At 43.8% G+C, this 21,731-nt stretch overlaps 1 protein-coding gene across 6 annotated transcripts in view; it reads right to left on the reverse strand.

Moving 5' to 3' along the window:
- Positions 1 to 21,731, reverse strand: part of TRANK1 (tetratricopeptide repeat and ankyrin repeat containing 1) — a 183,426-nt gene that overhangs the window by 50,731 nt on the left and 110,964 nt on the right. For all 6 annotated transcript variants that reach the window (XM_068236534.1, XM_068236535.1, XM_068236531.1 and 3 more), the window contains 7 exons: positions 20,583 to 20,782; positions 18,303 to 18,440; positions 16,176 to 16,319; positions 12,231 to 12,387; positions 10,827 to 10,915; positions 9,218 to 9,321; positions 8,298 to 8,430 (listed from right to left, as the gene is read on the reverse strand). In XM_068236534.1, coding sequence (XP_068092635.1) covers positions 8,298 to 8,430; positions 9,218 to 9,321; positions 10,827 to 10,915; positions 12,231 to 12,387; positions 16,176 to 16,319; positions 18,303 to 18,440; positions 20,583 to 20,782 — 965 coding nt within the window. The remainder of the gene's footprint in view (positions 1 to 8,297; positions 8,431 to 9,217; positions 9,322 to 10,826; positions 10,916 to 12,230; positions 12,388 to 16,175; positions 16,320 to 18,302; positions 18,441 to 20,582; positions 20,783 to 21,731) is intronic.

Below are 21,731 nucleotides of genomic sequence, written 5' to 3' on the forward strand. Positions count from 1 at the left end.
GTTAACCACTAGGCATTCCTTCCCCACTTGTATATATTTCTTGGGAAACATGCGGGGACAGAACTTGCAATGCCCACATCGGTGATTTCCTTTTGGCATGCCCCTATCTAGCCAATTTTCTTTCTTGGGGGAGATGAACTCACTCCTAGTGAGCATATCCCTAAGCGTGGGAGCCCTCCTAAATGCCACCCTCGGGGGACCACCCAACGCATGTCTTAAAGTGTCATCTCTCTCTATCAAGGACCAGTTAGTAAAAATGGCTTTCCTGACCAGATTGGCCATCGGTGTATAGTCAAAAGTAAAGGTTATCCGGTCCTGCAGTGGTCTTGACTTTTGTTTAGGTATCGGAAGACTCTGTCTAGACTGACCTTTAGCCCTGTGATATGCCTCCTCTAACAGTGTGGCCTCATAACCCCTACTGGACAACCGTTTAGTTAAATCAGCCGACTGGATTTCGAATTCTTTGTCATCAGCATTGTTTCTCCGCAGTCTCAAATATTGGCCATATGGGATGGCCCTAACAACGTGTTGGGGGTGGAAACTTTTAGCATGAAGAAGGGAATTCGTTGCCGTTGGCTTTCTATACCCCTCGCAACACAAAATGTTATTCTTAACCATGATTCTCAGGTCGAGGAAGGTCACCGCTACATCACTTATCTCTGCGGTGAATTCCATATTCATTGTGTTGCTATTGATGTAGCACAGAAAACCCTCAAATTGGGTGTCCGTACCTGACCACACCACCAGGACATCGTCCACGTACCTCGACCATTGTCTGATGTGCCGACGGAAAGGATTCTTATCCGAGAGCACTGCAGACTCCTCCCACGCCCCCAGAAAGAGGTTAGCAAAGGAGCACGCCACAGGGGTCCCCATGGCCGTACCCGCTATCTGATGGTACCATTGTCCATCAAAAATAAAGGCATTATGTCTTAACACGAAGCCCAAACATTCGCAGACAAAGTCGATATATTCCTCGTCTCTGTCAGTGCGTTTCAAAAAATGTTTGACGGCTTCAATCCCCAAATCCTGGGGGATACGGCTGTACAGACTGACCACATCAATCGTGGCCAGTCTGTCACCGGGAACCCATGTGGCGCACTCCACCATTTGCAAAATCTTGTTATGCACCATATTGTAACTGCACTGGTTTTTGCTCATATGCAATAAATGTACAAGCCTGGATGGATGATGCACGCTCTCTGCTCTTCAATTTACATTGTTTAATTCTTCCTTCATACCACAACAGCGGAGCACACGTCCTATACCCAGTGTTCATACATACAGACTGTCAGTAATTTATTGGCTACCTGTCCATACAGAGCCTGCCCGACAGACTGGAGTCAGCTAATCTCTTTTAAAAGGAGAAGTGCCACGCTATCCCTGTTCCCTTTTGTTTGAAGTTATGGCTTGTCTTTCTTTGACACAATCGGCGTTGAGCAGCCCGGGATGCATGAGAATATCAATGAAAATGAGAAGACTTCCAGTGAAGACGACATTGATGAGATCGATATCGACTCGTTGTCATATGTGGGCGAGAAAGTGGCGGTAGGGCGAGAGGATGTATCAAATTTCTTCTCCAATTTGTCCATATCAACGGTGGCCAATAAGGAGGTGGGAGCAAGGGTTTTGGAGCTCAAACTGGGAAGACTGAGTGAGCAAGAGACCAAATTATTCTGGACTGTTACCACCCTGAAACGATATAGAAGGGATGGGATTGTGGCAAGAGGTTTCAGACGTTTCTGGGAACCGTCAGAGTATCGAGATGATAAGGATTTCGTAGAAGAATGGACTGAGGCACATCTTGATCATGCCAAGCGTCTGCAGAATATAGTGTTGTCTCGGACAATAGTAGAATATAACAAGGTGTCCGATGATCTTAGTGAAACAAAACAGCGCTACAAAGATTCTGTCACGCAAGATAAATATGAAACAACAAACACCAAAATTGAGGACAAAGTGAGTAAGATACAAGATGAGATAAAGGCAAGAAAATTAAAAAAGTTCTTTAGGGACAAAGAAGATTTTGATAGAGGAAGAATATTCCATTGGGGTCCTCAACCTTTCACGAAAAATCCAAAGAGCAAGGGCTACTGGACCACAGACTCAGGTTCGGATAGCGATAACGAACAACCTACTAACAAGAAAAAGAGGAACATCCCCAAAAAGAGACCACAGAAAAAACATCACCCTAAAGATCCGGCAAATGAGGGGAATAAGGAGGAGAACAGCCGGGACGGTGATACATCAAGAAAAGGAGCATCCGGCCCTTTAGACGCAGGGTCAGACGAGGACGAGGACGTAGGCACAGAAACAAAATCAAAAAGCGTGCATTGGCAAGGGAAGGGAGATCAGAAACCCAGCAGCAAGAAACGGAAGGGGATGTAAATACGGACAACTTGCAGGTCATGAACATTTCGGGGATGGAGATTCCTTCGGCATGGCTCACACTTCTATCCAAGGGCCTGAACTTCTGTCCAACAAGGAGTTTCGATATAGTGGCATTCACAATAGACCTGTACAAATCCATGAGGAAAGTGGTGATATGTCAGAGGTTAAACAAAGAGTCCATTAGTTTCAACACTGCCGAGAACAAAACCCCAATGACAGTGGGTCAGGGTAATGGTGAGCAGGGGTGTATGCCTGAAGCCACCAAAGGACCTATGGAGGGGTTCTCTCAACTTTTACTCTCAGCACAACCTCCTCAAATGACACAGGGGAATGACGCTGGTACCTTAGGCTTCAGCCCGTTGGTCCAGTGGGACCCCACGGATGAGGAGTTAAGTCAGGTAGTGAATGAACTTTGGGCCGAGGGGGGTCATCATGCATGGACACACTTTGTGGAAACAGAGGTCCTTACTTTGGGCAGCAATAGTGACTTCAGAGCCTGTAAATCTATACAGCTATTCCCGGTCTCTCCAGGATCGAGCGTGGATTATTTCTTTGATAGGGTGATGTAAGACATAAAGGCTGAGATATATCAAACTATGGTGCCTAACTTGGACGGCGAGGAAAGGAAAGCCTTAAAATGGCTAAAGCAGAACAAGGAGTTGGTGATAAGGGGAGCGGACAAGGGTGGTAATTTGGTTATTATGTCAGCCACTCAGTATCAGAACGAAGCCGAGAGGCAACTGAGTGACAGATCCACCTATGGTCCGCTCCAGGTAGACCCAACCCCTAGATCTCAAACAAACCTACGTTCTCTGCTTCGCAGAGGCGTAGAAAGGGGCTTCCTTCCACAAAAACTGGCCCGCGATCTGCTTCCTTCACATCCTCGCCGTCCGGTGTGGTACCACATACCTAAGATGCACAAGTCCGTGGCCGCACCGCCGGGACGTCCCATAGTTTCTGGCTGTGGGTCTCTCACAGAGAGGCTGTCCAGGTACCTCGACCATCTCCTGCGCCCCCTCCTTAAGGGGGTGCCCTCTTATTTGAGGGATACGTTGGAGGTTTTGCAAATGGTGGAGCGCGCCACATGGGTCCCCGGTGACAGACTGGCCACGATTGATGTGGTCAGTCTGTACAGCCGTATCCCCCAGGATTTGGGGATTGAAGCCGTCAAACATTTTTTGAAACGCACTGACAGAGACGAGGAATATATCGACTTTGTCTGCGAATGTTTGGGCTTCGTGTTAAGACATAATGCCTTTATGTTTGATGGACAATGGTACCATCAGATAGCGGGTACGACCATGGGGACCCCTGTGGCGTGCTCCTTTGCTAACCTCTTTCTGGGGGCGTGGGAGGAGTCTGCAGTGCTCTCGGATAAGAATCCTTTCCGTCGACACATCAGACAATGGTCGAGGTACGTGGACGATGTCCTGGTGGTGTGGTCAGGTACGGACACCCAATTTGAGGGTTTTGTGTGCTACATCAATAGCAACACAATGAATATGGAATTCACCGCAGAGATGAGTGATGTAGCGGTGACCTTCCTCGACCTGAGAATCATGGTTAAGAATAACATTTTGTGTTGCGAGGGGTATAGAAAGCCAACGGCAACAAATTCCCTTCTTCATGCTAAAAGTTTCCACCCCCAACACGTTGTTAGGGCCATCCCATATGGCCAATATTTGAGACTGCGGAGAAACAATGCTGATGACAAAGAATTCGAAATCCAGGCGGCTGATTTAACTAAACGGTTGTCCAGTAGGGGTTATGAGGCCACACTGTTAGAGGAGGCATATCACAGGGCTAAAGGTCAGTCTAGACAGAGTCTTCCGATACCTAAACAAAAGTCAAGACCACTGCAGGACTGGATAACCTTTACTTTTGACTATACACCGATGGCCAATCTGGTCAGGAAAGCCATTTTTACTAACTGGTCCTTGATAGAGAGAGATGACACTTTAAGACATGCGTTGGGTGGTCCCCCGAGGGTGGCATTTAGGAGGGCTCCCACGCTTGGGGATATGCTCACTAGGAGTGAGTTCATCTCCCCCAAGAAAGAAAATTGGTTAGATAGGGGCATGCCAAAAGGAAATCACCGATGTGGGCATTGCAAGTTCTGTCCCCGCATGATTCCCAAGAAATATATACAAGTGGGGAAGGAATGCCTAGTGGTTAACACCCTAATTACTTGCCAAACTAAGTTTGTGGTATATGTCCTCTTTTGTCCCTGTGAACGATTTTATATAGGACAAACCACTCGTCCCCTGAAGGAACGAGTGGGGGAACACGTAGGATCAGTGAAAAGTGGGAGAGGTTGCGCCCGCTTCATTGCTCACATGAGAGATGAACATGAAGGAAATGTGAAGGGATTCAAATTTGCAGGTCTGGAGAGGATAGATAAAGAGAGGAGAGGTGGAGATAGAGAAAGGAAGTTGTTGAGAAGAGAAACCTGGTTAATCTTGCAGACAGAAGCCTTGGGCCCTGTAGGCCTCAATGATAAGGTCGAACTTTCCAGTATGTTAGACCCATGATCTACGAAAGATAGTGCCCTGTATGAAAACAATATGTACCTACGTAAATGAACATATGAGATTTGGGGAACTGAAGATACATGATGAACATAACTGTAGGTCGCCCTGGTAAACGATGAAGTCCCCCATTTTCCCGTTTTCCTCCCCCAAACTCCCCCCCCCCTCTTCCCCCTCCTCCCCTTCTTTTCGTAGTGGGTCCCACATGGGATTAATGAATGATATGAAACAGTTCATGAATATAAGAAATGAATATTTGATGTCTCAGCTCCTCAGCCCCAGTATCCAATTTTAATGTTGAAACACTTTGTACACTAACACAGTTTTTTCACTTAATTTTATTTCCCCGGTGGTTAGGGCTTGTGATGTGTAATTGACGGCTATTCGAACCTAGAGGTCGGATGATGGATGGTTAGCCACGGTGCTGCTCGACGTGCGTCCTATTATGCTTTATTAGGTATGGCGTACCCTGCTGGCGAATATTGAACCGGCATGAGGTCCCTGCAACACTATGGTAAAATATTTCCGGGTGTAAAGCATAGACCAAGATGTTTGCGTTGCACGTGACGCGTGTTTATGCGACCGATGGGCCGCATGGCATGCCTCTCACCGATCCAGTGATGGTACGGTGCGAGGCGCGTTGGATATGACGCACGTTGATGCGGCGAGTTGGACCGCACGAAATGGCACCCTTCGGCCACCGTCCACACTGTTGCACGTCACGGGCTCTACCATTGGAGGAATCTTTGAGCTCCAAGCACAGCCGGCGACGTGACGCCGCAGGAGGAGGCGGATCCTCCTGTATGTAAACTGCGGCCAAACGGCGCCGGCGCATAGTGGAGCGCAGCGTGACCAAGCGTCCAGGAGGACGCGAAACGGCCGTCGCTAGGCCCCTCTCACTCCCACACTCCCACCTCCTACACTGACGGTCTACCCACGGAAACACAGATAAGTCTGTTTACGTTTGCAAATATGAACAAGACATGAAAAGTGTAACATAGATGAATCTTGTTATGCACCATATTGTAACTGCACTGGTTTTTGCTCATATGCAATAAATGTACAAGCCTGGACGGATGATGCACGCTCTCTGCTCTTCAATTTACATTGTTTAATTCTTCCTTCATACCACAACAGCGGAGGACACGTCCTATACCCAGTGTTCATACATACAGACTGTCAGTAATTTATTGGCTACCTGTCCATACAGAGCCTGCCCGACAGACTGGAGTCAGCTAATCTCTTTTAAAAGGAGAAGTGCCACGCTATCCCTGTTCCCTTTTGTTTGAAACCGTGCACAGTGACAGAGCATATACACCAAATACAGGAAGTGGCCAGTGATGTCTGCACCCTTCTCTGCTGATCTGACGTCTGAAATATGCCTCAGGACAACAGGTCAAGGGGTGAGTAGAACTTTGTACAGGTAGGACAGGACAAGCCGCAGCCAGGCAATTAAGTGGCAGGCAAACCTGGTGCGTACCACCTGGCCAAAAGCAAAGTACCACTGGTGGTACGCGCACCATAGGTTGAAAAGCCCTGCTCTAGTCCCGCTGATCTGCCATGTCCATAAATGCCCAGTAACAGTGAAGCACATACAAATGGGGAAATGCACCTTTTCACTAAAACCTCTGAACATAAAAAAAACAAAACAGTATGACCGAGCTATACATTGTTAAAGTGGTGAAGTGATGTAATGTAAAAAAAAAAAATCGCCTGGTCATTAGAGGGGTGTAAACCACTGGTCCTCAAGAGGTTAAGATGCAGATAATGATAATTGAAGTACCGTATTTTTTGGAATATAAGACGCTCCGGCATAAGACGCACTAAGGTTTAGAGGGGAAAATCAGGGAAAAAAAATTATACTAAACCTGGTGCGTCTATAGTGCAGGGGCGTCTTATGGAGCTTCTCTCCCCCTACCTATACTAGAATTCTAAGATAAAGATACAGGTGCACCACCAAACAACTGCTAAACCACCTATGACAGATGGGAGCAAGCAGACCAAGCTGCAAAAACTTTGCATCCAAAAATATTGTACATAGCAAAGTTATGGTCACAACTGCAAGAGTGCAAAGGAGTATCCCTCTAAAACCTATTCCAGTTGTCCCTCCCAACTAAAACCGTGACCCACTGAAGTGCACATTGCATTACACATTGCCGTAGGCATTACACATTGCTGTGGGCATTACACACACAGATACACAGGACCAGCCCTGCACACATACTGCATCCAGACCACACTTTCACTGGCCAGCAGCATATTAAACAGCCCAAAGGCTGTGACCCATCCTGTCACAGCCTACCATAGAGGGAGAGAGACCTGGGTGAATACATAAAGTGCCCCTAGCACTAGTGGTAATGTGTACACTAATAGAGAGTATTACAAAAAAAGTTGTTTAAATCGATAGTATTCCTTTAAACATAAAAAAGAAAGGGATCCATAGTTTGCTATTCCACAGAGCTTGCATTTGCTCTGGTAACACAGTGATCTAGTTGATAGCACAATGGCCCTGCAGTGCTAGAGTCTTCGGTTCAAATGAGGACTAAGAAAATTATTTGCTTAGAGCTTGTTTGTTCTCCTCATGTTTGGGTCAATTTCCTCTAAGTACTCCAGTTTTCGCCTACATCCCAAAAACATTCTGTTAATTAGCTCCCTCTAAAAATGGCTTTAGACTATGATGGGGATATTAAACACTATTATTGATTTATAAAGCCTCATCATATTCCGCTGAAGGAATTAAATTGTGAGCTTCTCATGACATGATATACAGGGTTATATGAATACAATATAATAATAACACCACCACCACAGCAGAATGATCGCAAAGAGGTTTGAACACAAAAGCAAAACAGTTGGTTTATAAACCGCTTTGTCAAATGATCACCGTAACCAGAGAGAACTTCATTAGCAGACAGCTTTGCTCATACCAATATGGCTAAAACTTGGGCTGCTGATAAAAGCCACAGTGGCAAAGGAAAGTGTTTTGCTCATGACTTTTGGGACTTCTTTCAGTACCCTTAAGTCCTCCTGGTGCCTCACCATCATTCCACATTGCATTGTTCCCCCAGTTTCTCTCTCCGTAAGCTGGGTGACTCAGTGAGTCACTGACTACTGCGCATGTGTGGTGCTGGCCGCCTCAGTAGTTCTGTGCAAATCAGCAATTTTTCCTTACTGTGCAGAAGTACAGAACACATGGCATGGGGCCGTGCATGCAGCATTAGGAGAGGAACAGAGCAGTGTGGAATGACTGCGAGGGGCCAGGACTCCAGGGGGCCGGAAAAAGGCCCAGGTAAATAACTGGCCACATTAGTTTCCACTTAAAATTTCCTTTAAAAAATGGTCATTATTATTTTCATTCTGCATAAATTTGCTTTTTACCTTTTCCATTTTCTCGCAAAGTTGTGCACAGAGATTGAATTCTTTTGCTTTGTTTAGACACTTCAGGGCTAGTTTTGGTTCTCTGCACTCCAAATAAGTTTTGGCAAGCCCCAAGTAACTCAATAGTTTTTCTCTGGAAAATAAAATTAACTAATTTAAACCCAAAAAACAAACAAACAAAAAAAAACAACAGGACCCTAAACAAATGCATTTTATATTTTGAAATCCTCATACGACTTGCAGTAATAATTATAATGTATAGTAAAGTGCTTAAAATATTTCCGCAATCATGCTCAATCTCAGATACTAAGATGATGCAGCAGTTTTTATCAAACATGTTTTACATTTTTACATCAGAAAATACGTAGAGAATAGAGAACTGTTTGTGGCACGCTTTATTTCCATTAACAGAAGTTGAAGGATTAGTGTTCTATGGAGACTTCCTTCATCAGGTCCTTACGCACATTTTGTATGCAAATTAATGCAGTTTGAAAATGGACCACTCCAAACCTGCCAGTTAATACTATTTAGTATGTGTGCACCCCATGCAAAAGCACGCATTGGAAGCATGCCTGTAACTAGTTCCCCCTGCTGGCTCCTTCAGCAGTCCTCATGTCTATCAGGAGGGGTAACTATAGTTGCAAGCATGCTTCCAACAAGTACCTTGGTAGAACATACACACTTCCACTGCATGCTCTGCATGATTTGCTGCGACTGAGACATTGAGACATGGTCTTATTGGCATGTCACACCGTTTGCCCACTTTTTGAAGGCAAAAGTTGGGTGGTGGATTTCTCCGTAGTATATACGGTAATCTTTGTTTGGCCCTTCAGCTGCATTAAGACAGGGATCCGCTAGTAAACATTATAGACAAACAAAATAGACAATCTAGATCAACATTGTGAAAAAAATTCACTCACCTTCCACTGGCTTTTTTTGTTTGCAAACCTAAAACTTCACCATGGGCAAATGCAAGTTTTTCCTTCTCCACAGCTCCACCCTTTTGGTAACATTTTGCTGCAGCCTGAAAACATAGCATTGTCCCAGATCATTTATTTATGGTATTTATAAAGTGCCAACATATTACGCAGCACTGGACATTAGTTTAGGTTACAGACAATATTTAGGGGTGACATACAGAAATACGACAATACAGGAATACAAGAAAACCAGATCACGCAGCACAGTAGGAGTACAAGGTAATGCTTAGTCAGTCACTAGATGGGAGCAAGGAGATTAGGCAAGTTGATTTCACTCAAATGCATAGCATGGGTGAACAGTAATGGAGGTGCATGATCAGGTAGGACACAAAAGGAGGAGGACCCTGCCTGAAGGCTTACAGTCTAGAGGGAGAGTTAATGTAACATTTCATGGCAAAAATGTATGCACATTTTCTATATCTTACTGTTTTCCCCTACTTCACTGCCTTAACCCTTTATTCAAAGATGCAAGTTGATTAGCTTGTGGCTGTGCCCTGAAACTGTGACTTTCTTAAAATATGGCAACTTCTTCAAATGAGGGCAACCAAGCTAGGTTAATGGGTAATCAAGATGGGTAGTTTTAGAACTTCTTACCTACCTAAGATTTAAAAGCTAAAAATACATCCAAATCATCAGAAAAGTTATGAATAAGGACACACTGCTCATTTTCAAAGTATTGTATTACAATCCAGTATTGTAAACTGCAACTATTCGCCAAATTTGTTATCTTCATTCCTTCTTCTGTAACAGTCTTTCTTGGTACCAAGAAGTTCAAGTAACAATACAGTAATCAAATAAGTGATTAAAAAAACACAGTATGGATCTTCTGGATTTGTCTCTGTGGTACTTATTAGAATATCCCAATGGGGCTTAGGAGAAATTGCCCCTGAGGTTACCCACTGATCCACTTGTTCCAGTAGTCAGCTGCTTAGCCATTAATTACATAAGAGGATATATTTTAAATTCAGATGTGTGCATCTTCTTTCCACGAAATGTTGGCTGTGTATTTTTAACAACTAACTATACCTTTGTGTGAACAAGTAAGGGGGTCAGAAAACAATACCCCTTTAGGTTTGCACTGAGAGGTCAACTATTTGGTTTAGATCAACTATTTTGGTCAGAAGTTGAACAGATGCTACCATGATTTTATTAACTACGTGGCCCATGTCCCTCAGGAGTGAGACAAGAGTAGTTTGTAAAGGATATGTATAAGTATGGGCTGGTGTAAAACCACAAGAGCTTTTTAAACACTAGAGATTTGAAAAGCTCTTGCTAATGCAATGCTACGGGGGATTTTTACAAAATCACATAGCGGGTGCAAACACACATAGGATAACATTAGCACACACACACACTTCAACACTAAAACAATAATAATAATCATAATTAAAAAAAATCACATACTATGAATGCCACCACCATGTAACATGTATGTATATACTATTAGACAATCACAAGCCAACCCACTGTTCTGAATGAAAGACTTGGGCGGAGCACAATGACAAAACATCATGCTTTTAGCATGTAAAATAAGATGCAGAAACAGTACCTTCCAGCACTGATGATTGGCATAATAGTCTCCTCTGGAAATCCATTCTTTGTTCGTGGACGTTTTCACAAACATGTTGTCATCAAAATCTGTACAAAAACAAATGCAAGCAGAAAAAAACCTTAAGAATCAAAAGTGGGAACACTTTAATTGACGTTTCTTAGTTTCAGTAAGAAAGCTTCAGGTAGGCCTGGTGCACACCAGAGGAGTTTTTCTGAGCGTTTTGAGTTTTTAAATCTGCTACTAATGTTATCCTAGGTGTCTGTGCACACTGGAGCAATGAGGTTTTGTAAAAAAAAACCATAGCATTACATTGGGAAGAGCTTTTGAAACCTTTGAAAGCTCTCCCCAATGTAATGCTCGTTCATATGAACGATCGGAAATGATCGCTTGGAACCACTAATGGACAAAAATCTCCTAACCAATCAAATTAGATTAATGAAACCAATCCAATTTTCAATTTCATTAATCTGATCGGATTGGTTAGGAGATTTTTGTCCATTAGTGGTCCAGAACAATCGTTCCCAATCGTTCATGCGAAGAATCATTCGCAATTGATCAATTCGCGAATTGAATTGTTAATGGCCACCTTAAAGGGATACTGTAGGGGGGGGTCGGGGGAAAATGAGTTGAAGTTACCCGAGGCTTCTAATGGTCCCCCACAGACATCCTGCGTATGCGCAGCCACTCACCGATGCTCCGGCCCCGCCTCCGGTTCACTTCAGGAATTTCTGACTTTAAAGTCTGAAAACCACTGTGCCTGTGTTGCCATGTCCTCAATCCCGCTGATGTCACCAGGAGCGTACTGCGCATACACAGACCATACTAGGCCTGCTCAGTACGCTCCTGGTGCCATCAGCGGGAGTGAGGACACGGCAACGCAGGCGCAGTGGTTTTCAGACTTTAAAGCCTGAAATTCCAGAAGTGAACCGGAGGCGGGGCCAGAGCATTGGGGAGTGGCTGCGCATGCGCAGGATGCCTGCGGGGGACCATTAGAAGCCTTGGGTTCAACTCATTTTCCCCCGATCCCCTACAGTATCCCTTTAAGCTTATTACGTATGGATAAAGCACAGCTGGTGCAAGGAGTGAAAAAAATGAAAATCGCCACATTTAGAACGAGCTTGTTTTTAGGAAAACAGAAGTAATGTTAAACACTTTTAAAGCCACATTATAGAAGGCCATTACAGCTTAAATCCTGTAAAATAACTCATCTACATTCAAATTTACAGGCCATCCGCTATTTAAAAAAAAAATACAAAAAAAAACCAAAAAAACAAACTCATCAGCATTTCACTGTAGTTGGGTTATACTTAAAGTTAAATCTAAAGAAAAAAAAATCTTTGCAGAGACTACTGTTTAAAAGCTGAAAAACATAAGTTCCTAGGAAAATGTACGTCCAGTTACCTTTGTTTTCCTCAGTCTGAACCACTCTGACAAAGTCTCCTTTCACAAAGTAGTCAAATGCAGGTGCCCGCTTTTCCTGATTCTCATCAAATATCCACAGGTTTACTCTGGCTCTTGTAATGGCTGTGTAGAGTTGTTTCAGCTCTCCATTCAGCATCTGTAAATTACTGTATTAATGGAACTGCCACTGTGCACATTTACAAATATACTGCAAAGCTGGTATAACTAACTTTTCTCAAAAATGTGTAACCTTTACAAACATTTCAGTGCCTGGGTGGGTTTATGGAAGGAAAGTGGAGTGTGGAAAAAGGCTTAAATACAGGAAAGGTACTTTAGTCTGGAAGAATATAGAGTATTTCGCATTTGTGTTTTCCTGACAAAGCCAAAACTCCACCAGAGGAGGAAGCATTAAAGAAACACTAAAGCGAGTCTAAACTCCCTTTTTTAACTTGTAGTTATGTTCATCACTATAACCCCTGCTAAAACGCCCCTATCCCATGGCAAAACGAGGGGTTAATACCCCCCAAATCCCCCACTGCAAAATCCACGACTTTCTTGGTCGTGGATTTTGCTGCTCATGGAGGCAGAGCTATGAGCCGCAGCTCTGCCTCCATGCTTGTCAATCTGCCGGCGGATCTCCGCCTCTCCCCCGCCCCTCTCTGTGAAGTAAGAGTGAGAGGGGCGGGGAGAGGCGGCGACAGCCATTAGCTCTGCCTCACGCAGGGAGCACTCCCCGGACAATGGAGAGGGGATTTGGGGGTATTAACCCCTCATTTTGCAGCGGGATAGTGGCGTTTTAGCAGGGGTTATAGTGATGAACATAACTACAGGTTAAAAAAGGAAATTTAGACTCACTTCAGAGTCTCTGTAACTGTCATCTCCTTTCATCTCTTAAATCTGTAGTTATTTTACTTTTCCAATGTTATCTAGATAGGTGGTCTACAACCCCAGCCAGTGCACACTATATAGACTGAGAAAATCCAATTTTTAACTCAATTTCATTTTTCCAGGCCAAGTTCTGAGCTGTATTTTGGCTTTTACGCTAAATTGCATTGAAAACTATGGTGCTGTCTTTCCCAACTGCAAAGCTGACAAACATCTGTTTTGCTAATTAGAACAATGTCACTTGTGGGAACAGGTCAAGTAAGCATAATCATAAAGACCTTGTGAAAATTGATGTGTACGTTTGGCAAAATAATGCATTTTTAACCCTTGTGGTGATGGAGCTGCTGAAGGTTAGCTCATTAGATTTTAAATGCTGGGCTCTGTCTTTAAAACAACACCGGCACACATTGTTCATAAGGTTGGGGGTTCTCTGGGAAAAGGAAGCGGGGATGCCTTTCACCCTTTGCAGAGCAACCTGTCCAACATTACTGACAAGGGGGCTCATCACCAGCTCCTCCTCCTTGGGAAGGTGGTGTTAACTACCACTTTTGGTCATAGGCCCTGGGAGGTGATGAACAATGGAATCTGGAAGCTCCATTTAAAAATTGAAGGGACTCACATGAAGATGCACATGAATCTTAAACACTGCAGGTGCTGTGCCATCAAAAATTTAAAATTGATTTTCACAAAAACAACTTTTTTTTTTTTTTTTTTTAAAGAATGAGTATGACATAGTCTCATAAACGACCTTTACCTATGTAGCGAAACTGGTAACAATAGCAAGTGTGAAGCCTTTGCAATTAGCTCTAAAGGTCAGTGATAACGACTTCAGTGCAAAATGTGATTCACAATTCTGACTTTATTGGCAATTTTCAGCTTATGAGATCGGAATTGCAAAATATGACCTAGAAACTGGAATTCTGCTGTTTTTCTCTAGAACGCAACAAGTCAGATGCGACCTAGCAGTAACTCGGAGGTGAATTGTGTATTCCATGCCATCTCCATTTTCAATTTTGGTGAGCTAAATATGAGTATTCAAAAACAATACAACAGAATAAAGAGGCAGGATGAGATCTATTTACACAATTGTTAATTGACATGTCTAGCTTTGTTATGTCAATTAAAAGGTTTTTTATTTTATTTTAGTGAAAAGCCTATGGATGATCTAGATTTTTCCTGAATCCCCTTACAGCCCATCATTCCAGCAAAGGGTCTGTCTAAACTATTGTGTCTCTCCAGTTCAATAAGTTTCTTCTGGCCTTGCTCCTAGCTATGGATGAGCGCATCCTGACAAGGCATGTGCAAGTAGGGTCCGTGCTTGCCCAGTAGAATAAAGCGCTTGTGCAGGGAGGAAAAAAGCTGTGTGACTTTATAAGGAAACGGAACCATCATTTTTATTTCTTTATTATTGATGTTATTTTTTCTTAGTACATGAATAGCATCGTACAGTGCTCTACATGACATGGCCATATCCTTAGATTAAGATATTAAAAAGACAACAGCATAGGAGTATGAAATTAATTCATAAGGAACTAATCTTGGCTTAATTCCTATAACTTAAATGGGCTGAATTTCTGAAAAGGCCACACAGGCCCAGGTCTGGGTGGCTGCTGCCCATAGGTGTGGCTGGGCGTGGAGGAGGGGTTGCTTATTATATGGATGAGAAGCCTACAACTGGAAAAGGGAGGCAACAAATGGAGGGCAACATATGAAAAAGGAAAAATGCTGCTCAAGGGAGCTAAAAGACAGGGACTGCTGTACGTGGCTGTTAACCAAGGAAGAGGGGGCGCACATGGAATGGGAGGGGTCTTGCACATCAATAGTTAGCAACAAGAAAGTTGGCCCATGGCAAAAGTAGTACAAATCTGGCCTTGTATACTAGTGCTACAGAATACAGACTCTTGTCTTAGTTCTTAGTTGTTTTTTTTTTTTTTTTTTTTTTTACACAGGAAACAGAAGGGACACAATTGTGACTACCAAATCAGAGCCAGAGACAACAAATGGATCACAAAATCAGAGAGAACAAATGGATCACATAAACTTTCTACATGCTTCTCCATGAGTTCTTTGACACACAAGCAGCTCTCCACAAAGCACCAACATATCATGCAGTATCAGCAGCGTTGCTAGCCCCAAAGATCAGTGGTATGTGCCCCATATCTATTCTGGGGTGCCCTGGATGTCCCCAGGCAGAGTAGAGGCACCACAGTACCCAGCATGGCACCACACAGTACCCAGCATGCCCCAGAGAGGCACCACAGCACCCAAAATGGCATTAGAGCACCCAAAATGGCATTACAGCACCCAGTGTGCCCCATACCCCTCCATTGCTGTGGTGCCATGCTGGGTGCTATGGTGCCTCTGTGGGCATATTGGGTGCTGTGATGCCATGCTAGTTGCCATGATGTCTTTATGGGGGCATGCAGGGAGCTGTGGTTCTTCTATGGGTACATGGTGGGAGTTGTGATACTTCAATGGGAAGTCTGTGGGAGCATGGAAGGGGGTCCACTAAAAGGTCAGGGAATGTTATGGGGGGACTGGCAGCAGGCCAGCTCACCCAGCAGAAAGCCAGACCTGCCAGCACAGAAGCCAGGTGACTGACACTGCCCATTTATGTGATTTGCTGCATTGTTTTGTATTTATTTCAATGGAGAGGGGGCTTCATCCAACATTTTGCTGGTCAGGCCTACTCAGACCACTGCTAAGTTCATGTAAATTTGACTCCACCCATGACCACACCCACATTCCAGTGCACGGCCACACCCATTTTTTGGCTGGAGTGCCCAAAAGTGCCCAGGATCTCTTAGGATCCTAGCAACGCCTCTGTGCAGTCTTGGAATTCTTGTAAAGCATGTAAAAGTATAAAGTTTATTAAGTGTTTTCTGTCTATACTTCGTAATGCACTGCGGAAGAGTTCAGGAACAAGTGAGTAAACAATAATAAACTTTTTTTTCCCAGTCTAAGTATCTCTCTTGAAAAACAGTTTTTTCTCAATCTTCTTGTACCACCCATTACTTACTACATTTATCTACCCAAGTTGCATGTATTATGTTTTGCTACCTTGTGCATTTCAGGATCCAATGTTAATGGTCTGATAGAAGGATTGGATGCTCTTTCCAAAGGAACTTGAATAAGTGGCTGATTCTCATGGCTCTTAAAGCAGATTGGATTGAAAGAAGAAATTATTCTCCACTCTTTAAAAGCCTAAAAAAAAAAAAAAAAAATAACAGGTCATGGTTTAATATTCAATATTTTCTGATAAGGGCCATGTGTCTACGAATAGGTGTACATGTTTTCTTTTAAAGGGAACCCGAAGTGAGAAGTATATGGAGGATGCAATATTTATCTCAAACAATAGATCTATTTGGCTGCAGTAGTGTCTGAATCATGCCAGAAACAAGCATACAGCTAATCTTGTCAGATTTGACAAAAACAACAGAAACACCTGATCAGCGGCATGCTTGTCCAGGTGCTATAGCTAAAAGTATTATTATTATTATTTATTGTATTTATAAAGCGCCAACATATTACGCAGCGCTGCACAATAGATAAAAGGGTTAACATACAAGGTAGGACATACAGAAAACTCACAACAAAACAAGATCATGCAAATTATTTGATAATACAGTGTCATAGGTCAAAATAGAGATTGTTCTAGTCCACAAAAGGGGTGATTGTCAGTAAGATTGCATAATCAAGCTGGAAACACTAAGGGAGAGGGCCCTGCCAGAGGCTTACAATCTAAAGGGTGGGGGTGGAGACAATAGGTGTATCTGTTGAGAGGGTGTCTAAAAGAACATATTATGGTGCTGGTGTAGGGGGGTATGCGAGCATGAAAGGGTGAGTCTTGAGAGCTTGTGTGAAGGTATTAAAGGTGGGGGCGAGTCTGGTGGCTGGAGGGAGCGAGTTCCAGAGAGCAGCTTATTGCGGGTAGACCTGGCATTCCAGAAGCCACAGGTATTAGATTCGGTATTAGAGGCAAAGAGGATCAGTAGGGTAGCCAGGCAACTGGTATTGCTTAAAAGGAAAATAATATGGAAGCCTCCATATCCTTCTCACTTCAGGTTCCCTTTAAAGGATACCACAACCGAAGGGTTGTGGTAAAATTGATTGCATCACTGGGTTGGTAGTAAGCAGCACATACCTCCTGTCCCTCCAGCCCCCCTCCGTCTTGTGCCGTACTCACGCTATCCCTCCCGGTGTTGTGCGACTTGCTTGAACTTTGCCCCGGACATACTGCGCCCTGTGCGCACAGTATGTCCTTCCCCCTTCACTTCTGGCCGGCGCATAATGCGAGACTCAGAAGCACGCTGTCCCCTCTGTGCTGCGTGTGCGCTCCATTACACCAAGCGTCATGTGACCTAACCTAAGTCAAAAGGTGCTAATAAAGTTTGGCTTTGGTGAGAAATTTAAGAACTGGTTTCAAATCTGCTATCATAAGGTGGACTTGCACTTTCAATCAATGCTTTGCCTCTTTTTTTTCTAGTGCGCCAACTTACTTTTGTTAAAAGATGGACAAGCACATGTAGAACAGATGCATCTCTAAACATCTGTAGTTAAAAATACTGTTTTTAAAATTGAGAAAGAAGGAAGCAAAATAAAATGTGGTCTGGACGCAAACAGTGGACTGGTCTGTAAATACGGCTGCAAGTAAGCATAATTCAATAGGTCTTAAAAAATCATTACTATCTGTAGACTGAATTTAAAAGTTACATTAAAAAAGAGCACCAAATAACACAATACTCTAAACAATGGTGCAGTATATGCATTATTTTCAATGAAAGTTGTGATTCATAATAAGAAATCCCACAATTTCTTTGGCTTTTTAAATGTAGCCAACTTTTACTGTGAATCTTTGATCCACACTGAGTCCTGTATGTGCCTGTGCAGCAGCATGAAGCCGCTTGTGCACTGCTTTTTCCACTGAGTACAATTGGCGTCATGCTCCTGCACAGGCACTCTATGGCCTTGCTTCTACACAGGGGAGCGCAGACACGAAGGAGAGGGTCCCAGCAAGTAGCGGGACCCAGCAAGTAGCGGAGGGGTCCAGGACGACACGAAAAGCCTCTGGATCATCCAGAGATGTCTTCCTTGGTATTTTGTTTCCTCACAAGTTTGCTTTTAAAAACCAAACAAAGAGCAAATCTTGAACTTTTTTCTCATAACTACAACATACATATCGGGTACCTCAGAGTCTGTAAAGAAGTTGTATAGAAGAACATCATCAAATTCCAATCCCTTGGCTTCATAAATGGTTAGAACCAAAGCAAGGCTTAACTCTTCTGGAAGGTTTTCCTTGGAAACTTCATTTGTTACCAAGATCACCTGAAAATATACATAGTTGTGATAGGAAACTAAAATTATACATTCTAAATAACACAAGTCATACTTTCATACAACATTATGAACACCTTTGGGGTTAACCTTCACATGAATTCCTGTGTTGTGGTGTACTCTCAGTAATGGTTAGGTGCTCGTGTCTGATCATAGACACTTGTTTTGGACAAGATCTAATTCAAAAACGAATGTGATTTTATTGTTGTCAAAACGGTTTACGAAACATCACCAGACTAAAGGTAGCCATACATCTAGCAATGTATGGGCAGATTTGACCAAGAGACAAATCTCTCTCATCGAATCTGATGAGAGAGATCTGTCAGCTGCCCATACACCACAGGCCGATTCCCGATCAATTTCAGCATGAAATCTCTCGGGAATCGGCCTTGTGCGCCGCATACATCCACCTCGCTGCCCCGACGCTGTGCCCCTTAATGTAAATGTCCCTGTATAAAGTGTATACATTACCTCTCCGCGACCTCCGCTTGTCTCCCGCTGGCTTTCATCTCTGCATGCACGCGCGTCCCACTTGGTTTCCTAGCAGGAAGCCACATGGGGCGTGCGTGTATGGAGAGAGGAATGCGCCCGGAGCAGTGGAGGGACAGTTACATTAGGGGGGGGGGGCAGAGGAGGGGGTTTCGCCGCATTCGTTGATCGTTGGGAAACTGCTCACAATTACTGCCACGCACTCAATCCAACAACCTCTTGCAGCATGCACGATCGAGAATGCAACCAATTTTCATCCTGAAATTGGTCGCATTGTCGGTCGGGCATGCACTTGGTGGCACAGATTTTCATCCAACTCGATTATAATAATCGAATTGAATGGTCGATCGGCCAAGTCGCCTGATGTATGGCCACCTTAACAAAGGTTACCTAAACCAAATGAAATAAATCCAGTTTAACTTACCTGGGGTTTCTACCGGCCCCCGCCAGCCGTCCTGTGACAAACCAATCTTCCGGTTCCCTGCAGCGACTCAGTTTAATTCCTGACAACTCAGCAAGTCGATGGCAACTGTGCTTCTGCGGCCCTGGCTGCATGCGTCCTCGATCCCGCTCCCATAGCGTCCTGCATATGCACAGTACGAGAAAACCTTGTACTGCGCATGCATACGTTTCCGGCGACAGGAGCGTGATGGAGGACGCGCATGGCCACGGCCATGCAGGCGCAGTGGCCATCGACTGGCTGAGTTGGCAGGAACTAAAACTGAGTAACTTCGGGGGCCTGAGGATTGGTGTGTCCCGGTGTGGGCACAGGGCGGCTGCAGAGGGCCAGTAGAAACCCAGGTAAGAAACTGGATTTTTTGGCTTCGGTTTACTTTAAGGGCTCTTTCATGCAAAAAAAAAAAATGAAAATACATAAAAAAAAAAAAAAAAGTCACAAGATGCAATTGCGATTTTAGCATGTATTTTTTTTTCTTTTTTTTCATTTTGCAATTTTAGGTACATTGGCCTCAATTGGAAAGCAGGACCAAAAGAAAAAAAAAAAAAACCCAGCAAGGTCAGCGTTTGCCTTTTAGGAATTTTGGAACGCATTCAGTGTGAATGCGCTCCCGCAATTCTCATGAAATAGGAGCTGACCATGTAAGTGCCAAAATGCCAGCTTTCCAAAAATTATATCGGAACGCACCTGGTGTGATATTGCCCTACAGTTATGTTATAAGTTAATTTTATTTAATAAAAGACTTGATTACTTAAGCTTGCCATACACTTCAATTATTATGTTAATTTTGTTTTTGATCTCTATTATGATCGGTATTGCAGGCTAAAAACAATTAAAAGATTGATCTGAAATGTTGATCTTTAGTTGGTCAAAAAATAATTGATAACAATAATAACTGAATGGCGCATGTCCAGCTTTATCTTAATACACATTAAGCAATTAGCTTAATATGATAATTGGAAAGAATTTAAATTAAATAAATGCAACAGTAACCGGTGATCCCGAGCACAAACGGGGCAAGCTATAATTATACCTATTTGGTGGTGCAGGCCCATTTGTGCTTTGGATTCTAGTGAGCCCCAGGGACACAGGGGCTAGGGTGGTGGCACACCATAATACTTTGTGTGGTGCTCCTAGGAATTGTACGCTAACCGGAGAATACAGTTGCATAATTTTACTCTGCATACCTGGTGAGCTCCAAATTCAATTGGTTGTGTCTTCCTTTTGTTCCCACGTAGTAATATTGCCAGGTCACTAACTGAGCAGGACTCAAGCACAGTGGGCTTAGGGCCATCAAAGAGACCACAGTCACGAGGCAATCGGTCAAATGATTCAGGGAAAAAATGCTGCAACAGATCCACCACACCAGAAGCAAGTTGAAGAATGCCTGCATATTGAACATAAGTGATATTAAAAACAATTATATCTTGATTATTTAAGAGAACATAGCAAGAAAATGCTTCTATGCCATTTCCAGCAAACTTAAAACAGGCAAACTGTTCTCCTTTAACCCCCCTGGCGGTATGACTCCCGCGGCTGGGTTTTTTTCACCTTTTTTTTTTTTTAGCATGTAGCTAGCCTAGCGCTAGCTACATGCTTCCCCTCTCCCTGCGGCGTCCCCCCGTGTGCCCCGATCGCCGATAAGGGAAATGTATTAAAACACAGTCAATTACAGCTTACTGTTTATGAAGCTGCATAGCCACATATCATTTAGTGTTCCCATGCTTAACTCGGTCAACCCCCAAAAGCATCTAGAATGGGCAGGTGAACATAAGAACTGGACTCTGCAGCAGTAGAATAAGGTAGCTTAGTTTTATGATTTAGGTTTTTTTTTTTAACCTTTGAATTTCCCAAATCTCAATCTGATCCAGTATTTGTGAGGGGATTTGCTGTAAAAAAAAAAGTACAATCTGTGAAGGTAACAGGACTTAAAGGGAACCAGAGGTGGGTGTTATGGAGGCTGCCATATTCCTTTTAAAGAGAACCCGAGGTGGGTTCTAAGAATCCTATTAGCACACAGAGGCTGGGTCTGCATATAATGCCCAGCCTCTGTTGCTATACTGTCTCCCTCCAGGCCCGTCCCCCCATCAGCGGGGAGGGAAGGGAAGCAGGCGGGGAGCGGCGACATAGAGGAGGCGGGGGAGCGGCGAGAGTGACAGTTGAGATGTAAACAGCCGACTAGTGATGTCACTAGCACAGCGGTTTCATTTATGGGGGATAGCAGAACACAGGGGGGGCCTGGGGGAGACATTATAGCAACAGAGGCTGGGCATTATATGCAGACCCAGCCTCTGTGTGCTAATAGGATTATTAGAGCCCGCCTCGGGTTCTCTTTA

Source organism: Hyperolius riggenbachi, chromosome 5, assembly GCF_040937935.1.
Source record: "Hyperolius riggenbachi isolate aHypRig1 chromosome 5, aHypRig1.pri, whole genome shotgun sequence".
Taxonomy (NCBI): Eukaryota; Metazoa; Chordata; class Amphibia; order Anura; family Hyperoliidae; genus Hyperolius; species Hyperolius riggenbachi.